Source organism: Perca fluviatilis, chromosome 12, assembly GCF_010015445.1.
Source record: "Perca fluviatilis chromosome 12, GENO_Pfluv_1.0, whole genome shotgun sequence".
Lineage (NCBI taxonomy): Eukaryota > Metazoa > Chordata > Actinopteri > Perciformes > Percidae > Perca > Perca fluviatilis.
The window spans coordinates 28,650,132-28,673,914 of NC_053123.1; the positions used below are offsets into that span (position 1 = coordinate 28,650,132).

The following is a 23,783-nucleotide window of genomic DNA, read 5'->3' on the forward strand; positions in this document are numbered from 1 at the left end:
CGGAGTGAGGCAGACAGACCGGGGTAAATTAGCATTAGATTAATCGTCTATCTATACAGCTAACGTTAACGTTACTAGTGAAGTTATTCGTGGGTTAACCCAGTCCTGTTAACTGTTGTCGAAACAGTTATACTAAAAATAACTTTATTAGTGTGTTGAACAATGTTGTAACCTCATAATGTTACCCACAAAGCATTAGCATCAACGTTAGCTACTTGTCACCAGCACATTGTAGTAACGTTAATCTGATATCGATATTGAACTTTCAAAATAAATAAGGTCTCTGTTGTATTACTGTGATAAAAAGTGGGATGTAATTAATCACAAAATGATGTTGTGTGGCAAAAAAAGCAGTATTACGGTTACAAGTATTTTTTTTCTGTGACATTGTATGATTTACAATTACTCCTGAACGTATCATCTTGGTGCCAGTGTTCTGACGGAAGTTAGAGTAAATACACAGTGAAAGGTTATATGACGCCACTGACGGGCGACTAAAGGAAACTGTCTGAAAATAAAAACAGATTTCTCTGGGTTTGACATTTGGTGGAAACATTTGGGATAGTGTAAGAACACAACTCATAAAATTATATAACATAGGTATGGTCATTTTTAGTCATTTTAAAGCAGAAATGTTACATATTGTACCTTTAATGTCCATTTAAATTGCCTACCAGCCCAGTCTCACGGCAGTTCGTGAAATGTTCACGTAATTTAATCTATTGATTTGTGTACACGGACACGTTTATCTCGTTTTTTTTGTGATGATAAGCATGTTTTGTGAATTATTTTAATGAGAAGCAGCTTTCTTGATCACAGCACGATTCTTTCTGCCAGATGACGTAGCACTAAGAGCGACTACGGTAGCGAGTAGTATGAAAAGCCGAAAGTCCACATAGGGAGGTTGGTTGGGGTGGTGGATGGGTCAAACAACACAGGACCTTCACCCAGGAGACCGGGTGTCACGTTTCCTAAACCCGACCATCGCTTTCTTCTTTTACTAAACCCAACCGTCCCGTTATTGTTTTCCTAAACCCAACCGTCTGTTCTTTTCCTAAACACAACCATCCTGTTCTTCCTGCGTGTCATGGAAACGTAAGATCACCCACAACCTTGCTGTGATCACGAAAGATGTTTCCCATTGAAATACATTAGTTTAAAAAATGTGCTGACCATCACGAAAAAAAACGTGAGTAAATGTGTCCGTGTACATGAATCAATAGATTACATCACGTGAACATTTCACGAACTGCCGTGAGACTGGGTTGTGGGTGCATACATCACTAAGCATAAACAGAATGCATTTGTTGCCAACAAGGACGTCTAATAGACTATGCAGAGTGTTTGTTTACGGCGAACTTTTGATTGACTGACTATCACAGAGATGCGGGATGCAGCGTTGGACATAATTACCAGGATTGGTGTGTGTAAAATTACCGCTGGTAAACCCAGTACAGTAGTTTGAGTATAGCGCGATGAAACACAAACTGAAAAAACAGGTAGTTGAGCTCACTGCAAAAGTGCTTGCTGATAAATTGGACAGGTTGCAAAATGCTAGAAAGGCTAAGCTAAACAAAGCAAGCCTCTTAAAGTGATGGTTCGGAGTAGTTTCACCCTAGGGTCCTTTGCACCATAACCTCGAGCCAAACACCGCCCCAGAAGCTTTTTTCACCTGGGTCGAACATTGGACGAGTTAGTGTAGCGTAGCGTTATCAGCTGAATAGCTTAGCGCAGGGGCTAATGGATCCGAAGTGTCTCTTAACATTACCCAACTAATAATGCCCGAAATGATACCAAACGTCTACAGTAGTACAAATAGGTTATGCACTCATAAAACGATGGATTGTAAAGTTTGTAAGTACACCAGAAGTTTATGTAAATAACACTTGCCTGCTGGCTTCTGCTCTCTGCTGTTGTTGTTGCTGCTGTAAGGCGAGTGCTTAGGGCCGTCTACAAATTACAACACCGATAAGAGATGCAACAAAAATATTTATTAATTTAACTTATTTTTTAAAGTAAGTGCTGTAGTATAACTAGCAGGAGACAAGTTATAATTGAGGTAAGTTTGGAGACATTACCTTATTTAATCATTAAATTAATAAATATTTTTGTTGCATCTCTTTTCGGTGTTGTAATTTGTAGACGGCCCTAAGCACTCTTACTGCCCGGTAGTAACAGCAGCAGCAGCAGCAGCAGAGACGAGAAGCCAGCAGGCAAGTGTTATTTACATAAACTTCTGGTGTACTTACAAACTTTACAATCCATCGTTTTATGAGTACATAACCTATTTGTACTACTGTAGACGTTTGGTATCATTTCGGGCATTATTAGTTGGGTAATGTTAAGAGACACTTCGGATCCATTAGCCCCTGCACTAAGCTATTCAGCTGATAACGCTACGCTACGCTAACTCGTCCAATTTTAGACAAAGGTGAAAAAAGCTTCTGGGGGCGTGTTTGGCTCGAGGTCATGGTGCAAAGGACCCTAGGGTGAAATTACTCCGAACCATCACTTTAAGAAAATCTATTCAAGGGTTGACAATAAAGGGTGATAAAATACAGGCATAGAATGCAAAGCATTTCCTTCTCCTGTGATTTTATTAGGCTAATGACTGAAATAAATGTCAATGATGTCATCATCAACCAGTCAACGTTAAAAAATCGGACGTCATGCAACCCCTAGTCTATATCCTTTGCGTTCCACTTTCGAGATTCCTCCGGTGCTGCAGGAAATTCTGCCGGATGCATGTATTTTCCATTTCCTTCCACTTTCATTCTTTTGGAATTTTAAATTCAGTGGATTTATGAGGACTATTGTTGACTGCTCCTCAGATCTCTGCAGGTTAAATTGAGACAGCTAGCTAGACTATCTTTCCAATTTGAGTTTTCTCTTGCACGGCTATTTTGCAGCGGCTCTGTGCGGAGTTTAGCACGGGCCATGACGAATCTGATTGGTTTAAAGAAATGCCATTAAACCAGAGCACATTTTCCTCCCACCCTTGAACGCTATGTGGAGTAGCCAGACTCTCCTTCAGTGCGCTTTGGAGGAGGGTCTGGCAAAGCTGGACTATGCAACCCTTATTACACACAGAACATGCGGACGGCAGCTTTCACATTACATTGCAGTATCTGAAATGTAACAATAAGTCTAATAGTAGAAAAGGGCATATATGATGGAGTTTAGACAGGAGTTAAAATACATAAGAACAGGTAATGCAGCTTGTGTTATGTAATCACTTTGTCAACCTGTTTTATTTTAAAATAAAATGAATTTAGATTATGATTCAAAGTGAGGATCAATTGACTTACTCCACTGAATATCTCTGTAGTATATTGATTTAAATACTTTATTTGGCCAGAGCTTTTTGATTTTTTTTTTTGTTGTTGACTCAACATTAACATGTTTAAACACATTTGCCCCAACACAGGAGAGGCTGGTGACCTCTGACAGCTTTCTCACCAAATCTCCATCATGTAACTTTTTATTTATTTATTTTTGTTCCCTCCTCTAACAGTCTCTCTTAGGGCCCTATCTTGCACTTGCAACGCGAAGCCCGACGCAAGTGTCTTTGCTAGTTTAAGACCGACGCAGTTGTCAATTTCCCGTCCAGCGCCCACGTCGTTTAAATAGCAAATGCACCTGTGCCCATCTGTGCACCCATGGGCATGCTGGTCTTACAAGGAGGTGTGTTGAGGTGCATTCTTGGTGTATTGTTATCTTGACCAACAATATCTTGGTCTGAATTCAATAACGTAGCATTTAATTGTTATTTTACCAGCTAGGCTTATGTACAGCGTGTGTACACTATGCTTGTTACACACACACAGGGATGCGCAGCAGCACACAAACATGCAAAAGATTAAAAATTAAAATATTACAGCGTGAAGTAGTATTATAATATGATCTGCTCGCGCTTTCACTTCACGCATGAGCAGATCAGTTTCTTCTCCTGAAAATCTCTCCTTCCTGCTTAGCAAATCTGCCATCATAATAGCAATGTGCCAAGGTACAAACGCGCCTGGCTTTTTAAAGGGAATGGGAGCTGACACTTTGATTGGTATATTGCATGTTACGCCCAAAACACACCTATGATTAATTAAGACACGAAGTACAACCCTTTTGAACCATGCGCCTCGTCCACGGATTTGTGCACGCCCTAAATGCACTTGCACCATGTGCTTCACACTGTGCGCTTAGGGTTAGGGTTAAATTGTTAAAATAAGGCCCTTATAAACAAATTCCTTCTTTATTTGCTCTGTACATCGTCTTCATGACTCTCTATACTGATGTTTGATCGTTTATATTGTACATTACCTAAAAAAAACACTTAAAGCTTAAGTCATCTTTCAATACATTTCTTGTTATTATTGATCATGCAGTATCATAATAAAGGACAAAGCATACTATACAATATTTCAGAAAACAGGTCATATCAGACAAATCCTTTCTAATAGCAGAAAAAACTATTGATGAAAAAGTGAAGACAGGTTGCCAGTTCACTCTGTCTATCTGTAGTGTACTTCTAATTCTTGTATAGCCTGACTTTAAGGTCCTTTACATATTTGTTTCAACATCAACATGTCAAGAATATATTTTGAAGAATATTATTAAAGAGGCCTTAAGGCACGATAGACCTTGCTTTTTCTGCTTCAAAAGGCTTGAGTGTAATAAGACTCGTGGAGGGTGCAGCTGGATCGGAGAAGCACCCAGGAAGTAATTAACACAGTAGCAAAATTAACTTTGGTCAGATAAGCAGAGAAAACAATGGTCTAGTCATGAGGTTTGCACAAATTGCTGTGAGAAACCGGACATCTGGAACAGATGCACTGATAAGCAGCGGCGTACCCTGTGGAAGGAGGAAACCTGAAGAGGATAAAGAGAGAGGGAAAGGTCAGGTTTGGGATTCATAATTCCGAACAGACTGTTGGCGTTAGGGTGAGAGATAATTGTCTTGAAAGAAATCTGATTCCTTATTCATAAGTTGTATTTTGCTTTCAATATCATTTACTAAAGTTTGTTATAGACTAACTGAGCAATTCCTGTGTATTGAGTTTCTGGTCTACCATTCAAAGGACACAAAACTTAAAGGAGCAGTAGTTGAGGTGACTAAATTGGTGTCAGAGAGACTCTGGCCTTTGGGGCCAGACCAGAACCGGTCAAATTTAAACCTTCACATGTAAACACACATTTTCCTTTAACCCATACAGGCCTACTTTCTGTCACTCCACAGTGTCTCTTTACAGCATGTTGGTTTCACAGGAGCCAGGATTCAGTATTTGAAGAGTAACAATGACTTTAATAGATTTTCTAAACCAAGGATAGAAAAAGGCATAGATCACAGGGTTTAGACAGGAGTTGAAATATGAGAGACATATCACTAAGACAGCAGATGAAGCATTGACCAAGTTATCCTGGCCTGTAAGGACGGTACAATAATATGGGCAGAGACATATTAGAAACACAACTACAACAACACCGAGAGTCCTGGCTGCTTTCATCTCGGATTTCTTAGCAGTTACTTTGAATGAAAACTGAAGTGTGACAGCTGCAATATGAGACCGCATGGCACGAGCCTGAGACACAGCCACTACAAACACTTTCATATACAGAACTATGATAACAGTGACAGGAACTGTAAATGTAAAAATAAGGTCAGCCACTCCTGCTATGTAACTAATGACAACCACACACTCTCCTGAGCAGGAATTATACATGCCTGGATGATTCAAGTTATCCTTCAATATGAGACTGTTGTACAGAACAGAACAGATCCAACAAAGGCAAATACAGATTGTAACTCTTCTCACAGTGACTATGTTTGAGTAATGCAGAGGATCACAAATAGCCACATATCGGTCAACTGATATGAGCACCATGTTTCCTACTGATGCAGAGGTAATAATGTATGAAAGATCCAAATACACAACACACATGAAGTCACTGAGGAACCAGCAGCCGTCTATGAGTATAATTTGAAAAAACACGAGGAGACCCACAAAGAAATCGGAGACAGCCAGAGAGAGGAGGAGGAGGTTGGTGGGTGTTTGGAGCTGCCTGGAGAGAAAAGAGAGCAACATACTGATTATTATTTCTAGCATCACTTGTCATCAAAGCATTTCAAAATCAAGACAAAGTACAATCATTTCTCTGTACAGATGAAATATTTGGCTACCTGAAGTGGGAGATGGAGATAATGACCAGCAAGTTAAGAGTCACAGTGAGCAGAGTGATGAAGGACAGCCCGATGTAAATAAACACAGTTTCAGAATGAGAATGCTTTAGCTTCCTGCAGGAGGAGTTAAGCTGTGGAAAGCACAGTTCAAATCCCTCCATCATTAGAGAGAGAGGAGGAGCTGCTGAGATCTGGCAGCTTTCTGAACAAAGTTCAGACGTTTTATTACTTTTCTAGCTTTGTTGTCCCTCCTTCGTCTCGCTTTGCTAGTCCACACAGCATTCCGGGATAGGAGAAAAATGTGCTCTGGTTTATTGACATTTCTTTAAACCAATCACAATCGTCTTGGGCGGTGCTAACTAGTAAGTAGTCTAGCTAGCTGTCTGGATTTACCCTGCAGAGATCTGAGAACAGTTAACCATAGTCCTCATAAATCGACCGGAGTTTAACACAAACAAAGTGTAAGGTAACGAACATCCGGCCGAAAAGAGTGAAATCCAGTGGAATTTGCCAATGCTTCCAGACACCAGATAGTTTTGCATGTGGGAAATGCTGCTACTCAAATTTTTCCCCCATCCCACTCAACCAAGTCTCGCAGCAGTTCATGAAATAGTCCGACTTTGATAACATTAAAATTATAATAATTAAAATGACCAAAAACAGCAATGCGACACAGCTTTTCAGCTGAAGTCACAACTAACAGAAAAAAAACTTGCTGTATTCACGAAAGATGCTTCCAATTAAAATACATTAGTTTAGGAATCATTTTGGGTCTTGAGCTTGTTGGTCAGTTGATACTCCATGGAAACCTAAGAAGATAACCAAATTCAAGTCATGGTTAGTTGTTAATCCCTATATAATACAGATGTTTCTTCTCCAAAACGACAGTTAAATAAAATATGGGGAATAGATGTTTGTACTTCTAGACTTGTTGTAAGTCAGTCCCCTCTGACTTCAAACACAAGTGATTAACGCAGCTACCAATGTGACCCCAGTGCTAGATGACAGCAGGTCTCAGCTGTGCTCCAGAATGTTTTCCTCATCTCTTTGCTCTTGAAAGGGCAAGGGTTGCTAATGCCGCCGTAATATTAAGCCTCAATCTCCCTCTGGCCCCCTAATTGTGGCAAATATTTTCATCCACCTTTATCCCTAAAGAGGATATGTTATTCATGTGCAGTGATAAATAAAATTTAGGTTAACACTGAATTAGTATTCTTGTGTTTATTGTTATATGTGTATCGTTAGTCTTTTGTAGAACCAATACCATGGAGGTTGTATGTGGTGGTATGTAACACTTAATATATTGCTAGTGCTATATTTGGTACCCCTCCATTTCAAATGGCCGCCGCCTCACTGAGATCTGAACTTAATGCGAGCCAGGCCACCTCGGCATGTGGTCTGGCAGATTGGATCCCAAAGAGACCAAGATCCGATCTTGGAGCGCACAGACTTGCCAGTAATGCGTCCTGGCATGACAAAAGTCAATTGAAAAGACAAGTGTAACCTCAGCCTTGGATGGGTGCTTCCCTTTCTTCCTTGACCTAATGAACAGGTGCAGAACAGGTGTGTGAGACATTGGATGTAGTAAGCACACCGAATGCATGTTTCACTTAAAGAACCTCCATCTGTTTCCCATAACACTAAACTGGCTCCAGATAGTAGCTGATGTTCTCAAGAAAGACATCATGGATATTCGGTTGTTTCCCCTAAGCATATTAAAGAAGTGAGCTCGGAAATTGGGAAAATTGGAAGTTGAAATCAGCAGGAGAGTTGCACTTACCTAATAAGTCCAGGCCATGGATATGAAGGCGGGTTTTCATCCTTATATTTTGACAAGGCAGATCTACGCCCTCTCCGAGCCTGTCTGCAGCTCTGTGAGGCAGTTAAAAGACAGAGAGATTAATAAAACTTGACAATTCACAAATTTATTTGTTTATTTATGTGAATATATAATGAGGAATTGGCCATACTGGGGCACAGGCATTGCTCTGTGTGGCGCTTAGCTCTAATCTGCAGTGCAGGTAGACGTCACCAGTCTGACCATAGAACTGGAACGTGTTGAAAGAGAAGTTGTTGAACGTTCCCAGCCCATTGCCCTCCACTTTCAAAGTCTGGTCAGCAGGGTAAGGGCAGCTATTCAAAACAGGAAAGCAGACATAACAGGGAATTCCCAACATCAACAACAACAAAGATGGGTTTAATTACCACGAGCACCTCTATGTGTGTCTCACCCTTTGATAATGAGGTCATATCTCAGGCTTCCCTTCAGCGAAGGCTGATCGGTTACCCAGCAGGAGTCAGTCACCACAACAACCATTCTTTTATCCAGCCCATCGGTCTTAAGCTCCACCCAGATTTTCTCGTCCAGTTGGATGTCGGTGCTTGGGTTAAGGTTAGCCTTGATGCGGTCAGCGTTGGTGTAGGCCTTCATGGTCAGGTTGTAATTCCATTTTCCAGATATAATCTGCTGAATCACAGAGCTGGAAAGCAAATATACTTGCTAATTATATGTCAGTCTGCACACAAAAACTAAGTGAAGCTCAGTCACCCTTCTCTTGTTAATGAAAAGGTGACAACTCTTGAGCTACATACAGTACCTCACACCCACCACTCACCTGGTTTTGACTTTGATGGCCAAGCCCTGGATATCTGGCTGACTGTAATAACAGGAGAAGTCAATATGCACAGGGCTGTGACGGCTGATTAGGCCAAATGTGGAGATTTTCTGTGTCATGATGGTGTTCTTAGGATAATTTGATTGTTGTCAATGTCAATGCACATTGCAGTGCATTCACTTTTAGATTCTTCTAAATGAATATGAACGGTTTAGGCTATAGCAGTTACTGTTTAGTAGCTATGCAATCTCAATATCAATTCCGTGCTCTGACCACACCCCTGCAACCACAGAATGATTATATACTGTCAGCAGTGTCATTATACTGTATCTCACAGCTATGGGGCAACAAACAGCAAAAGATCAAAGACTGGTCAACAACTTAATGCCTAAACTCCGTATACTCAGTATATTTCAAACCCAAATTTCAAATGAGAAGTAGTAGGCAATAAGATATTGATATCTTACCCGGTGGCAGAGAGTTTAGTAACCTTCTCTTCAGTTATAGACCTGCTGGAATTGCCACATAAACCGCCCACGGGTGTTCCACTTGGTCCTGGCTGGTTTTAGGGGAGAACGTGTGATAGATTAATACATTTTAGAAGTGGACTAGCACAGCAGCACACTGAAGGACAGCTGGTATTCACTGGTTTCAACTCTTGATAAGACCTCCGAGTAGAGTAAACACAACAATACCTAAAGTATCAATTTAATTCAGTTTAATTGTATTTCTAGTGTCAAATCATAACAGCTATCTCAAAACACTCTACAGATAGAGTAGGTCTAGACCACACTCTATAATTTACAGAGATCCAATAATCTCCCAAGGAGCGACAGTGGCAGAAAACCTCAGACAGAACTTGACTCTTGGTGGGCGGCCATCTGACACTACACATCTTAATTTGAGTATTGATATTAACAATTTATTAGTTTATTTTTTTGCATTACATTTTTTCCTTTACTTATTTTTTACTCTTAAGCTACCGGATCAAAAACAACTTTTGTGCTATTGCCCACCCCTACTCCCCAATTGAGTTAAAAAAACAAAAATTAAAGTTGTCTGAGGTGGACAATTTTTTTCATTGGAGATCATGCACAGCCATGATTAACCCATGCAATTGATTTCAATAATGTTGGATGATCAGACTCAGGACTGCGTGGGCGCGTCAAGACTGTGCTGATTGACATCTCTCCTGTTTGCTTTGTTGCACTATTTTCGGGCTGGACGAATGTCATACCGCACACCCCTGCCCACCTTCAACCTGAACAGAGGTCTAATCAGCTAACTAATAACTGAAAACACCTGTGTGGGCGTGAAAGGTCTTTCTGTCTCATCTGCAAGGAGAACAACTCCAACTGGCACTACTCTAGTATAAATGTGGATTAATATATGGAAATTGTATATGTGTATAATTGTACAAGAGGAGAGGGATATATTATGAACCACAATTGTATCACAACCTTTAGATCAGGTTGGGCTTTTAATTCTTCTGGACCTGTCATGTGGATTAGTGTGGTGTAGCCAAAGAGGACAGAAACCATGTAGTTGGCAGCAGATATCTTATCAGTCACTCCTGTCTTGTCCCTGGAGAGCGCCACACCGTGGACCACCTGAGCTGTGGCGTTAAGCGTCAGCATTTTGTCATTCAGCTTTTCACAGCAGAGGAGCAAAGTGACAGAGAAAACACTGACTCAAACATCACAAAGACACAAAGCTGACACCTTATTATTTTGGCACAAGTGGTGAGGTCATATCATAGAGTGCTGTGGTGTTCTCTCTAGTGGTTGAAATACACTGCTTTGCTTTTTAAAGGGGCCTTGTGTGTAACATTTTAGTTTTTTAACTACTAAATGATGTGATAAGGTGTGGGAGACACATAGGTTAGTGGAAATGCATATATACACTTGTATGTGCATTTACAATAGTGTATACATCTTCTTTTTCCTGTAATTATATTAGCTACAGTAAGTCTGATTTCTTATTTTTCTTTTTTCTCCTCTAAAGGTACCAAAACATGGTTATAAAATAATTAGACAATAGGTGCCTTAAAATATCTTTATTGTAACAGTGTTTGTAACAGTTACCTCACATTGCTTCCACTGAATTAATTTTTAAACGCTTTACCCTCAAAGGTAAAACACCTAAAAAACATTCAGTAGTTTGTTCTTCTTTCTGTGGATAACTTGGAGAAACCACATCATTTTATGATATTAAATGTACTTAGCTATTAGAAGTAAAAGTAGAAAAAAAAAACTTTGATTATGAACTTTATTGTGGCTTCCTTACAGTAAAGCATAATATTCAGGGTTTCCACACCTTCTTAAACATCAAGTCTGACAACAGCAAATAGAAAAACTGAATTTAAATTTTTGTGTGAAAGAATCTTTCACTCCAACGTACGTAAACATTTGCAAGTAACGAGTAACGAAGATGCTAAGGGAAAATGTAGTGGAGTAAAAGTATACATTTTATTTAGGATATGTAGTGGAGTAAAAGTAAAAGTTTACAGAACTATAAATAACAAAGTAAAGTTCAGATACATGAAAATTCTACTTAAATACAGTAACAAAGTATTTGTACTTTTTTACATTACAGCACTGAAGGTGCTATATAAATACTGCGCCTGCCTTAAAACGAGGCGTCCACTATACCCAACTATATATATACTGTATATAAGGAACGTTTGACAGGTAAATATAGGTATTTTCAGACAGACAGTATGAGAAAAATAATGTAGTTTATAAACATTAAAGCATGAAAACATGTTTTAGTAGAAACCTCAAATACAAGTATGAACCTGAAGATGAGCATAACGTGGGACCTTTTAAGTATTTTAAATTGGGTCTGACCAAGTACCCTAAGGGCCCATGACCCTAATCGGCCACTAACTGAAGTGTACTGAACATCTGTGATTGATAACATTTAAAACACATTACTCAAGCGATTGTGGCAGCAGGTAACTTACCTGAACTCTGCCTCTTTGTTCCAGGGAAATCTGAACACCGGCCCTGTCCACCTGCAGTATCACATGATCCAAAAACCTAACATCTTTACGCTGTCTTTCCTGGAAAAAACCCAGCACCCGCCAACTGCACACAATGCCATGGCACAGAGCTGAATTTAGATCAGCAAAATGTCTCTTTAAGTGTCAATACAATCCTGGCACAACATCACCAGAGAAAATACAGTACCAAGTGTCTGCTAATGTCTGTGTGTCACAGACTTCAGTCATGTATTAAATTGGGGTACAATTTCACTACACTGTTACTACACTAAAATACAATTAGAGGTTGGGAATTAAATCTCACAGTTCTTTTCTGTAAATGAACAAAATCTATGCAACTTCACTGTTGCAGTACAAAGGAAACAGTCATTCTTATAGAACATTATATTGTAACATACAATGTGACGACACATTTTTGATCGGCATTTAGAAATGTAAGCTGAGTTTGACGTTTTCAGTTATTCAGTTACCCAGCTACTTGAATGAGTATATTTTTCTGTTTAAGCTAAGAGACTCATTTCAGGCACCATGCAGAGTCTCTCTACAGCATGTTGGTCTCACAGGAATCAGGCTGCAGTATTTTAAGTGTAATAATGAAATGAATTGATTTTCTAAACCATGGATATAAAAAGGCATAGATCAAAGGGTTGAGACAGGAGTTAAAATAGTACAAACATATTACGAATGCAGCAGATGAAGCATTAAGCAAGTTATCTTGGCCTGTAATAGCCACACAATAAAATGGGCAAAGACATATAAGAAACACAACTACAACAACACCAATACTCCTGGCTGCTTTTATCTCAGATTTTTTAGCAGTCACTTTCACTGATCGCTGACGTGTGACAGCAGCAATATGAGACCGCACGGCACGAGCCTGAGAAACAGCCACTACAAATACTCTCATATACAGAACAACAATAACAGTAATGGGAACAATAAATGAAAAAATAACATCTGCAATTCCAGCAATGTAGTTGGTGAAAAATATACACTCTCCAATGCAGGAATTAAAACTGCCTGGTTGTTTTAGAATATCATTCAAAACCAGACTTTGAAAGATAACAGAACATATCCAACACAAACAAACACAAACTTGAACTCTTTTGTATGTAACTTTGGTTGAGTAATGCAGAGGATAACAAATAGCCACATAGCGGTCAACAGATATGAGCACCATGGTTCCTGCTGAGGCAGAGGTGATAATATATGCTAGATACTGATATAGAGTACACATTAGGTCACCGAGGAACCAGCAGCCGTCTATGAGTATAATTTGAAAGAACATGAGGAAGCCCACGAAGAAATCTGAGACAGCCAGAGAGAGGAGAAGCAGGTTGGTGGGGGTTTGGAGCTGCCTGGAGAAAAAGACCAGCAAAACATTTATCATTACTCATAGCATCAATTATCATTCAGCTAAAAGCAGACGGGAATACAAAAACATTATTTTCCTCACAGTTTGAGATCAAGCAATACTTGTTATTATTATCTACTAGTACCATAAATGAATTAAATATTTGGCTACCTGAAGTGGGAGATGGAGATGATGACCAGCAGGTTAAGAGTCACAGTGAGCAGAGAGATGGAAGACAGCAGAATGTAAATCAGCATGGACTCAAAGTGAGGACGCATTGGCTTCCTGCAGGTGGTGTTAAGGAGTTGTGGGAAGCAGAGTTCTGTTCCCTCCAAGGTCTCCATCACCAGAGAGAGGAGACGCTGCTGAACTCTCGCAGCTTTCTGACCAAAGCTTTATGTCATACAACTGATTTATCTCTATCCTCCCTGCCCACACCTCCTTCCTTCTTACCTCTGTTGCTGTTTTTATCTCTCTATAGAGATTGGAGTACTCTACATGCTGTGCTCATCTTGCTCAATGTTTGGGATGACTGTGATCTGAGTTAATGTCCACTTTAGGCCGACCGCCAGATGTCTGAGATCAGAGTTGCCCGTGCTGAAACCGTATATTTCTTTAGGTTTTGCACCCAGATTACCCCAACAGGTTAAAATACCATGTCGCTGGAGAACAAGGCGATGCAGTGTCTACCCACAATATGGAGTATATAGCCCCTTTCACACATGCACTGCAACACTGAACTTATCTAGACATTACCTGGATGAGCTGTATTTGAGAAGGAAAATGTCTGGATCAGTTTTTAATTTTTATTTAACCTTTATTTATACAGGTCATCTCATTGAGACACAGGGTCTCATTTTCAAGAGAGACCTGTTTGGGACAATACACAACATCCGTTACAGACAAATATGTTGGACCAGACATTAAATGGTCTTCACCCTGCCAGCCCCCTTGTGCAACGTCTGTGTAAAGTCCGATTGAGCCCATGTGTGAATAGAGCAGGTCATTCTTCTGAGAACTTACAGTGAGTGAGTTGGCGTGTTGATGACGTTTCTACAAAACTGGAAGAAAACACACATCCGAGAGTGAAGAAGAAGGGTGATTTATACGAACACGGCAATGCCAATATCTGACTGAAGAGACAACAAGATTTGGTGAAAATGAGAAAACAGCGTATGAATAGACAGACATACAACTGATTTGCACATTTAGTCAAGCGCCAGAGTGAGTAGCTTAAAATGTGCCCAACTCCTTTAAAGCTCACATCTATTGAATTTTATTTTATTTAAAGCGTCAGTTCATAACAGAATTTATCTCAGGACACTTTACATATAGTGTAGGTCTAGACCACTGTATAATGTATAGAGGTTCAACAGTTGTTAAGCATTTGGTGCAACAGTGGTTAGGAAAAATTTACTTTTAACACTCAGAAATCTGGATCAGAACCTGGCTCTACAGTATGTGGACGGCCATCTGCCTCGACCGGTTGGGGGTCAAGAAATATGACTCATAATAAGTATACCGTATGTATGACATGATGAATAGTGGCAAAAATAGTAACAGTAAATATGTAAGGGTTAATGCCCGACGAGGTGTCCATTGTCAGGTATTAATGGACGACGGCGAGGTGTGAACCGTCTGATGTGCAGCGAAGTCCATTAATACCTGACAATGGACACCTCAAAGGGCATTAACCTGCTTATACCATGGTCACTTGCCAAATAACATCTTTAAAACATTAGTTTATATTTTAATTTGTTTTAAAATCGAGTTTAGCCAAACAATAACTCGTTTCCCTGGTTATCACTCCCATCCTATAAGGTTCTTATGCAATGCAAACATTGTTCACTCCTCCAGGAAATAGGAAAGATCTTAAATACGACTTGCCTCCCTTAGCAACGGGAGATATTTATAGTCCGCTCAGCTGGTGGAACCCTTCAATTTAGCTACGAGCCTGAAAGCTAATGCTATGCTAGCAAGATCCAAAGTCAATAACATTGTGTACAGTTGGAAATAAGTAAAAAAAAATAGACAGTATTTTGAATAACAAGACAAGCTAGCTATCCAGCCATGTCATTGTCCCCAAAACAATATAACAACTTTAACGAACAATTTTATCTGCGATGTTTAACGTTACTGTCGGCTGCAGCCTGAAGTAGCGAACGGGATGTGAGATAACGTTACTCGCTGTGAAACTAAGTCAGTCCAGAGGGGCAGTATAACTTACTTCTTGCAGCTTGTGTGTTAACGCCATCCTGTGGTGTTCAGAGGACGAGTTGGAAATAACAGATTCACATTTCCTTTTTGTTTTAATGTAGCGCATTCATTTAGAACAAGAAACAGTCAGTTTCATGGAACTCCCTTAGTAGGTGTCCTACATCACTTATGGACACCCTGCAGCTAATCAGAATCGAGTATTCACCCAGACCATGGTATAAAACAGAAAAATGACTATTAATAATAATAGTAGCAAAAGGCGTTGAGCAGGATCACTGCAGAAGCCACAGCCATGATACAGGTGCCACCACAATCCAACAACAAAAAAGGACAAGGGGGGATAAGCTAAGTTAGTAACATAAAATAATTGGACATGAATGCAAACGGATGGAGAGAGAGAGGAGGAGAAAGGAGCTGATTGTGTTTTACGAAATACCACGGCAGTCTAAACCTATACCAGCATAACTATAAGGGCTGGACTTGAACCCCCCCTAACTATAAGCTTTATCGAAGAAGAGAGTTTTAAGAATACTCTTAAAAGGTGCAGTATTCGATTCGGAGATTGTTGATATTTGAACTCAACTGCCTAACAACTAAATTCAACCCCCCCTTTAGAAGCTCCACCCCACAGATTAATGGACAGATAACTACTAGCCAGGTGGAAAATTCACATGCTGCCTCTCCCACTTCCATCGACTGTCTCTACCTGTTGCCAATTTTGTGGAATAGTGTTTTGTGGCTTGTCCACTCCTTTCTGTTTGTTTTCCATTTATACAGCCAGGGCTGTGTATTAAGTATCTAGCTGTGGTGGACTAGTTCCACAGGAGAGGAGCTTCGTAGCTGAAGGCTCTGGCTCCCATTCTACTTTTGGAGACTCTAGTAACCACAAATTAATGCATTCTGGGAGTGCAGTGTTTAAGTGGGGTAATAACATATTCTGAGCTTTTCAAGAAATGGCCATTATGAGCTTCTTAGGTGAGGAGAAGGATTTTACATTTAATTCTGGATTTTACAGGTGCCTAGTGCAAATAATCTAATAAAGTAAACATATGATCTCTTATCCTAGTTCTTGGAAGTACACATGCTTTTTATTGGAGCAACCTGACAATAGTCTAGCCTTAGAGTAACAAATGCATGGACTAATGCACATAATGTGCTTATTTTTTGCAATGTTATACAGGTTCAATAAAAGGCAGTCCTTGAAGTTTATTTTATTTAGACCTTAAAGGATATTTCCTGATCAACAGTGGTGCTGCTTGAGGCCAGGGCAATGCCATCCAGAACAGTTATATTTTTACATAATGTGCTTTGGAGGTTTTGGGGGCCAAATACAATAACTTCTGTTTTTTATGAGATTAACATCAGGATATTGTACATCATCCAGGTTTTTATGTCCTCAATGCATGCTTGAAGTTAAACTAACCGATTGGTTTGTATTGGCTTGATTGATATAAATGGGGCATTATCTGCACAACAGTGGATGTTTATGGAGTGTTTCCTAATAATATTGCCAAAAGAAGCATATAAAAGGTAAAGAGAATTGGTCCAAGCACAGAGCCTTGTGCAACACCATGACTAACTATAGTGTGCATGGAAGAACCATAGTTAACAAGAACAAACTGAGATTGATCTGATAAATAGGACTTAAACAAGCTTAATGCAGTCCCTTTAAAGGTCCCAGGCATGGAAATTTCACTTTATGAGGTTTTGTAACATTAATATGTGTTCCCCCAGCCTGCCTATGGTCCCCCAGTGGCTAGAAATGGTGATAGGTGTAAACTGAGCCCTGGGTATCCTGCTCTGCCTTTGAGAAAATGAATCTTGCTCCTTATGAGGTCATAAGGAGCAAGGTTACTTCCCCTTTCTCTGCTTTGCCCACCCAGAGAATTTGGCCCACCGATGAGAGAGAGACATCATGGCTTTCAAACGAGCAAAATGGCAGTTGGTCAAGGCCAGGTCCTGTGTTGTTTGACCAATCCACTGCCCATACTCAGGCCCGGATTATCCATAAGGGCACTTGGGGCCCAGGGGCACCAACCATTCACAACCAGTGGGGGGGCACCACATGACACAAGCTTTAACAATATTTTCCGTAAATTGTTATATTATTCACTTGAAATTGTTGAAAGACCATACATTATTCGTTTGTGAACACTAATTTCACAATAATAATAATAAATTATAAATAACTAATTACATGACCCCTATCAATACCCTCCCCAATCTGTCAGAGTTGAGTTGGTCCACAGGTATGCGCAAATGTATCATTTGGGGGATGGGGGGGGTTAACAATAATCAAAAGTGGCCAGTTTAATCCCCACGAAAATGTTATCATAATGATGAATGTAAAATATTAAGTGTTATAAAAAATTATAAGTGGTTGGCTTTCTTGATTCAATGTAATTGGCAAGAAAAGGAAAACTTGTTTTTTGACCGACCCACAATGATGCAATATATAGTATTGATTTAGGCTTTTTTTTGACATTTTGAATTGAGACATTAAAGTGCTCACTGCTCATATGCCTACATGTATGTTTCAGGATAAGTTAGTAAATTACATTTGAGAAATGCCCTTGATTATGTCTGATATTTTTGGCAGGAGGACAGCATGAGTAAAGGGGGTGGTGGACGAGGGGGCCTTTGAGATATAGCACCCAGGGGCACCACATTGTCTTAATACGGGCCTGCCCATACTAACCTCCTTATGCGGCATTTCGGTCTTTCATACTACTCGCTACTGTTGTCGCCCTTAATACTACGTCATCAAACAGCGCTCACTCTACCCGGTGCGTTCCATACACACGCTGAAGGGTGATTTTTGTGTGGTATCTGATGCTGAGAGGCAATGCCCAAGCGTATTTTACGAGTTGGGAGTGAGAGCGGGTTGCACCTTGCTACACAATTTGACTGGAAATCAGAGATTGTGTTAAACTCTGGATCAGTACAAAAAAGAATACAAACGTACAAAAATGCATTTCAGTCTGGCATTAGAATATTGCTACAGTGCTTGTCTTTTGAATGAAATTCATAGTGACGAAGCAGATTCACTTTTTTCAGTTTTTTTTTTTTAGCCTATGTTGGGCCCAATGGACTGTTTTCCATCTTAGGTAAATAGGTCCCTTTCACAATGTTAAATGTTCAAATTTACTAATCAGAAGTATGATCTGGCCGGTCATTGACAGTGTTGGGCAAGTTACTTCCAAAATGTAATGCATTATAGATTATTACATACTGTCATTTGAGAGTAATTTGTTGTATTAGAATATTACGGTCTCTGAATTGTAATGCTTTATGCTACTTTTGCGTTACTTATGAGTTATTTTCACCAAAATGACAGGGGAAGTATATGACTTGGCAGGTAGCTTGTGAATTTCACCACCCACTTTAATACATCATAGTTTAATCATAATATTTCTATTATTAATCAGAATCTGCAAAGTAATTTAGGCTTATACTAAATAGTGAAGTGAAACGTACAATAGGCCTAATTGACTCTGAATTGTGGTGAAATAGTAAAACCTTGAGTTTGTGCTGTGTCCAAAATACATGAAAAAGAAAAAATCTTAAGTAGCTTTACTGTTGCATTAAAAATGAAGCACTCATTCTCAGAGAATATTACACTGTAACATACCCAAGGTATAGGCAAATAATCTGCATGTAAGAGACAACAATGTGCAAACCTGTATATAACATGACCAAGGACATTTTCTCTTCATGATTAGAGTCTAATTTCAGAAACCATGCAGAGTCTCTCTACAGCATGTTGGCCTCACAGGAGTAAGGTTGCAGTATCTTGAGTGTAACAATGAAATTAATAGATTTTCTAAACCAGGGATAGAAAAAGGCATAGATCACAGGGTTGAGACAGGAGTTAAAATAGAACAAACATATTACAGATGCAGTAGATGAAGCATTAAGCAAGTTATCTTGGCCTGTAAGGGCGACACAATAATATGGGCAAAGACATATAAGAAACACAACTACAACAATACCAAGAGTCCTGGCAGCTTTCAATTCAGATTTTTTAGCAGTTACTTTCACTGAAAACTGAAGTGTGACAGCTGCAATATGAGACCGCATGGCACGAGCCTGAGACACAGCCACCACAAACACTCTCATATAGAGAACAACAATAACATTAACAGGAACAATGAATGAAAAAATAACATCTGTTATTCCAGCAATGTAGGTGACAAAATTGATACACTCTCCAAAGCAGGAGTTATACCTGCCTGGTTGTTTTAGAATATCCTTCAGAATAATACTCTGAAAGATTACAGAACATATCCAACACAGACAAACACAAACTTTAACTCTTTTGTGTGTAACTTTGGTGGAGTAATGCAGAGGATCACAAATAGCCACATAGCGGTCAACAGATATGAGCACCATGGTTCCAACTGAGGCAGAGGTGATAATATATGCTAGATACTGATATAGAGTACACATTAGGTCACCGAGGAACCAGCAGCCATCTATGAGTATAATTTGAAAGAACATTAGGAGGCCCACAAAGAAATCTGAAACAGCCAGAGAGAGGAGAAGGATGTTGGTGGGGGTTTGCAGCTGCCTGTAGAGAAAGACCAGCAATTTATTTATCATTACTATCATACATTATCATTCAGATAAAAGCAGACAGATCAAAATCTGAAATACAAAAACATTATTTAGAAAAATAATACGCTTTTCTACACAGGTTGAGATCAAGCAATACTTGTTATTATTATCTACCAGTTCCATAAATTAATTAAATATTTGGCTACCTGAAGTGGGAGATAGAGATGATGACCAGAAGGTTAAGAGTTACAGTGAGCAGAGAGATGGAAGACAGCAGAATGTAAATCAGCATGGCCTCAAAGTGAGGACGCATTGGCTTCCTGCAGGAGGTGTTGAGGAGTTGTGGGAAGCAGAGTTCTGTACCCTCTAAGGTCTCCATCACCAGAGAGAGGAGACGCTGCTGAACTCTCGCAGCTTTCTGACCAAAGCTTTATGCCATACCACTGATTTATCTCTATTCTCACTGCCCACACCTCCTTCCCTACTCACGCCTGTTGCTCTTTTTCTCTCCATAGAGATTTGAGTACTCTACATGCTGTGCTCATCTTGCTCAATGTTTGGGATGACTGTGATCTGTGTTCATGTCCACCTTAGGCTGACCGCCAGTTTTTCTTTTTTTACTTTTAAAGTAGGCTACTTGCTGTACCTGAACATGTGGATTGGATATTCTGTAGGCCTGTACCAAATCACTGAGTGTTAGTTACTACCTACTAGTCATCTTTTGTGCTGCAACTATCTTTGACCTGAATAAACAAATTATTTTAAAGATAGGTTATTAGCTATTATTGATGATATAATACAGTATGTGTTGCTTTGTGTTAAAGAATTAGCATTGAATAACCTATTTTGTCAATATTACACTTTTGATTCATATTAAGGCTGTGAAATGATGAAAATTACTTTCATAATCAACCACCAGGTCTTTGCCAGTTCCACAATAGTAAATGCAAATATGAAAGACAAGGAAAAACTGCACACTGATGGAAGACAGACAGAAAGTGCAAGCTAAGATTTTTTGGTTAAACTTTTGGTTAGATTTGGTGAATTATTTAGCCCCCTTCCCTGTTTGTTAGCACGTTTAGAGTGGTACCAATGCATGCCTGATGTTTTCCAGTTTAATTCAATACCATAGTCTTCATCCTAGCAGAGCATTCTACAACCTCTCATATACAACGAAGTGAAATCGCGGTCAACCCGCGATTAATTTCTAACTTAATTTCTTAACTAAGTTTCAAATTAACCAGAAAACAGAAATTATTAAACACGTTAAGTTTGACAGCACTAATTGGCACGATAATTTTCATAATCATGATGCACACCCATGTTGATAGCTGATGCAATTCGCTAAGATAGGGATAAAGGCAGCCTATTATAATGTGTCCTGCTCCTGGCACTTACCAGTACCTCTTGCTGATGTGAAATTAACTCTGCTGTCTGTCCCTCATCATGACCAATCACGTCTAATGATGTAGGCCTACTCTTCTTCCTCAGTTTTTTTTTTTTTTTTTCACGTAGCATATAAGTGATCGTATTAGCGCCCCCTGCTGTTGGCTGTTAATATGGCTTTATTAGACTTTTTTTGTGCCGACGGCCGTCACTTGGACAGCCGTTCTGTACTTGTCCCGAACACACAGACTGTCAGTCCGTCCCTGGTGGAGTGTATAGACATTAAATGGATTAGACATTCAATTGTGTGTGTATAGTTTAGCGGTCCCATGCTAAACTGTGGGGGATCTCGGAGCAGCAGTGGGCCACAGAGAGATGGCATGCAGGCCCACTGGTGTGTGGATATGCCCTGATGTCTTTCAACCATTGTCCCAACTATGGGCAAATAGCAATCCCTGGACTGTTAAAACAATCCAGCCAAGACCTCAAAGGTGGAACAGGCGTAAGATGATCGCTAACTTTAATTCAATTCAATTTTATTTATAGTACCAAATCATAAAACAAGTTATCTCGAGACACTTTACAGATAGAGTGTGGTCCAGCAGCAGGGTTTAGCAGGACGCAGGATGACATTGCAGGGCACCGCTGAGCTCAGCAGGGAGTGCAGCAGGACCACGGCGACAGCTGCAACCAGGATCTTGGTGCCAACGTTCTCCAAGGAAATACGCTGGGTGAAAAATCACAAGGACTCCGGGAAGTAAACTCCCCAGAAGCTAGGATTAATAACAAGCATTTCTGGGACGGGATGCACACAAATGGTAATAGGAAGGGAGAGGAGAGAGCAGCTCAGTGTGTCAAAGGAAGGAAGTCCCCCGGCAGTCTAAAACTATAACAGTGTAACTAAGAGAGACAGGTCATAAGGAGAGGTAGCCTGTTTGGGCAACTCTCCCCTGCCGGATCGGGCTGTGCTGGCCTGCCTCCCTCTACTTTTGTTATATATTATTAATCTAACAATTATGAAGAGAAGCAGGTGGGCCAGTTAGGTGGACACTGCAATTCCTCACTCCCTACATATAAGCTTTATCAAATAGGAGAGTTTTAAGTTCATTCTTGAATGTGGTGACAGTTTCTGCCCCCCGAACCCAGATTGGGAGCTGGTTCCACTTTAGGGAAGCATCACAACGGCTGGGAAAGCGGATGAAGGCTGCAGCAGAAAAGGGTCCCCAGTTGTCTTGGACTCCATGCCAAAGGATTCTGACCCAGATCTGTCAAGAACTATGTGGTGGCTGTTTGTGCTCCAGTCTTTCCACATTAAAAAAGTCAGATCATCGCCTTATTTGCTCCAAGATGGCCACCCAGGACCTACTTCAACCTCCACCTAATCAGCCACCAACTCAGCTCACCATAAACGTGGACAACATCATCCTTGGAAATGTTGACCACTTCCCTTACCTTGGCAGCCTCCTCTCCTCAAAAGCTGACATCGACTCCGAAGTCAACCATCGCCTGAGCTGTACCAGTGGTGCATACGCCAGACTTAGGAAAAGAGTCTTTGAAGACAGAGACCTAAGGGACCGTTGTGTATTTATGGAATGGACCACCGGAGGAAAATAGGGGAGGGTCATGTCTTTTTATTCTTTATTGAGGGGAGGGTCATCCAACATTTTTCAGTCCAGAGGGGGGGGGTCACCCAACTTTTGTATTCATGAAACAGCAAAATTTCAAAGTGGCTTGTTTGGTGCATATTTTTCCATGTAGCTCTTTAGTAAAAAAAAAAGTATTTCCTGGCTGACGATTGGAGCAGCAGGACGCAAAAAACGAAAATGACTGTTGCACTATCTGGACATCTTACCATGCCATGGTTGCAATAAAGGTTTCCTAAATGCCACATTTGATGTCAGCTTACTAATTGATTGTGGGTTTTGTGTAGATTTGGACTTTTATACGTTTATTCCACTTTGTTTAAACGGTGAAGTGGAGGAAGCCTAGTGACGAGTCCATAGCAACCAGTTGAGTGCCTTGCTGAATGGTCTCAATATTTTATTGTTTTATTTCATGTGAATACTAGTTTACTAGAGGAGTAACTTAGTATTTGAAGTAATGCAGTAATGCAGGAAGTGTGCATTTAGTTTCCATGCTTATTGTGTTTCCACAACGTTAGTGAGTAAATCTACTGAAATGGCCACCACACCATAACAGAGGAGTGTGATACGTCAGATGAGAATGCAGAGGTTTAGTCACGCATGTCGTGGCTGTAAAAAAACAATGGGAATCTGTATATAGTTGCCAAGCGCAAACCAGTACAGAAGATATTGATAAGTAGCCTGGTTAACACCAGACCCTTCTCAGCTGTAACTGAGAGTGGGTCTGGGAAAGGTTCATTGACAGTTCATTTCCAGAGGGGCGTCACCAATGGATGCCACTCAAATGCCTCTGGGCTCATTGGATAGTCATTCAACCAATCAGACCAAAGATCCG

General features: G+C 40.1%; 3 protein-coding genes across 3 annotated transcripts; all 3 read right to left on the bottom strand.

The window, feature by feature from the left end:
* Positions 1-5,237: 5,237 nt before the first annotated feature.
* On the bottom strand, positions 5,238-10,424 carry LOC120570119 (trace amine-associated receptor 13c-like). Its single transcript, XM_039818343.1, has 7 exons — positions 10,283-10,424; positions 9,061-9,067; positions 8,788-8,829; positions 8,404-8,652; positions 8,214-8,305; positions 6,173-6,374; positions 5,238-6,054 (listed from the first exon to the last, which is right to left on the bottom strand). Exons 1-7 carry the CDS (start codon positions 10,422-10,424, stop codon positions 5,238-5,240), a joined length of 1,551 nt encoding a protein of 516 aa, XP_039674277.1.
* A 1,908-nt stretch (positions 10,425-12,332) lies between these two features.
* Positions 12,333-13,489, bottom strand: LOC120570120 (trace amine-associated receptor 13c-like). The gene is made up of 2 exons (XM_039818344.1): positions 13,317-13,489; positions 12,333-13,149 (listed from the first exon to the last, which is right to left on the bottom strand). The coding sequence occupies exons 1-2, from the start codon at positions 13,487-13,489 to the stop codon at positions 12,333-12,335; spliced, it is 990 nt and encodes a 329-aa protein (XP_039674278.1).
* A 5,626-nt stretch (positions 13,490-19,115) lies between these two features.
* Positions 19,116-20,298, bottom strand: LOC120570122 (trace amine-associated receptor 13c-like). Its single transcript, XM_039818345.1, has 2 exons — positions 20,126-20,298; positions 19,116-19,932 (listed from the first exon to the last, which is right to left on the bottom strand). The coding sequence occupies exons 1-2, from the start codon at positions 20,296-20,298 to the stop codon at positions 19,116-19,118; spliced, it is 990 nt and encodes a 329-aa protein (XP_039674279.1).
* Positions 20,299-23,783: the final 3,485 nt, after the last annotated feature.

Excerpts from the sequence above, each read along its gene's own strand:
- LOC120570122 (XM_039818345.1), bottom strand. The coding sequence starts at position 20,298 with ATGGAGACCTTAGAGGGTACAGAACTCTGCTTCCCACAACTCCTCAAC. Across the intron at positions 19,933-20,125 it reads ATCTCTATCTCCCACTTCAG|GCAGCTGCAAACCCCCACCA; the intron begins GTAGCCAAATAT and ends CTTTCTCTACAG.
- LOC120570119 (XM_039818343.1), bottom strand. The coding sequence starts at position 10,424 with ATGCTGACGCTTAACGCCACAGCTCAGGTGGTCCACGGTGTGGCGCTC. Across the intron at positions 8,653-8,787 it reads GCCATCAAAGTCAAAACCAG|CTCTGTGATTCAGCAGATTA; the intron begins GTGAGTGGTGGG and ends TTTGCTTTCCAG. Across the intron at positions 6,375-8,213 it reads CAACACGTTCCAGTTCTATG|AAAGCTGCCAGATCTCAGCA; the intron begins GTCAGACTGGTG and ends AACTTTGTTCAG.
- LOC120570120 (XM_039818344.1), bottom strand. The coding sequence starts at position 13,489 with ATGGAGACCTTGGAGGGAACAGAACTCTGCTTCCCACAACTCCTTAAC. Across the intron at positions 13,150-13,316 it reads ATCTCCATCTCCCACTTCAG|GCAGCTCCAAACCCCCACCA; the intron begins GTAGCCAAATAT and ends CTTTTTCTCCAG.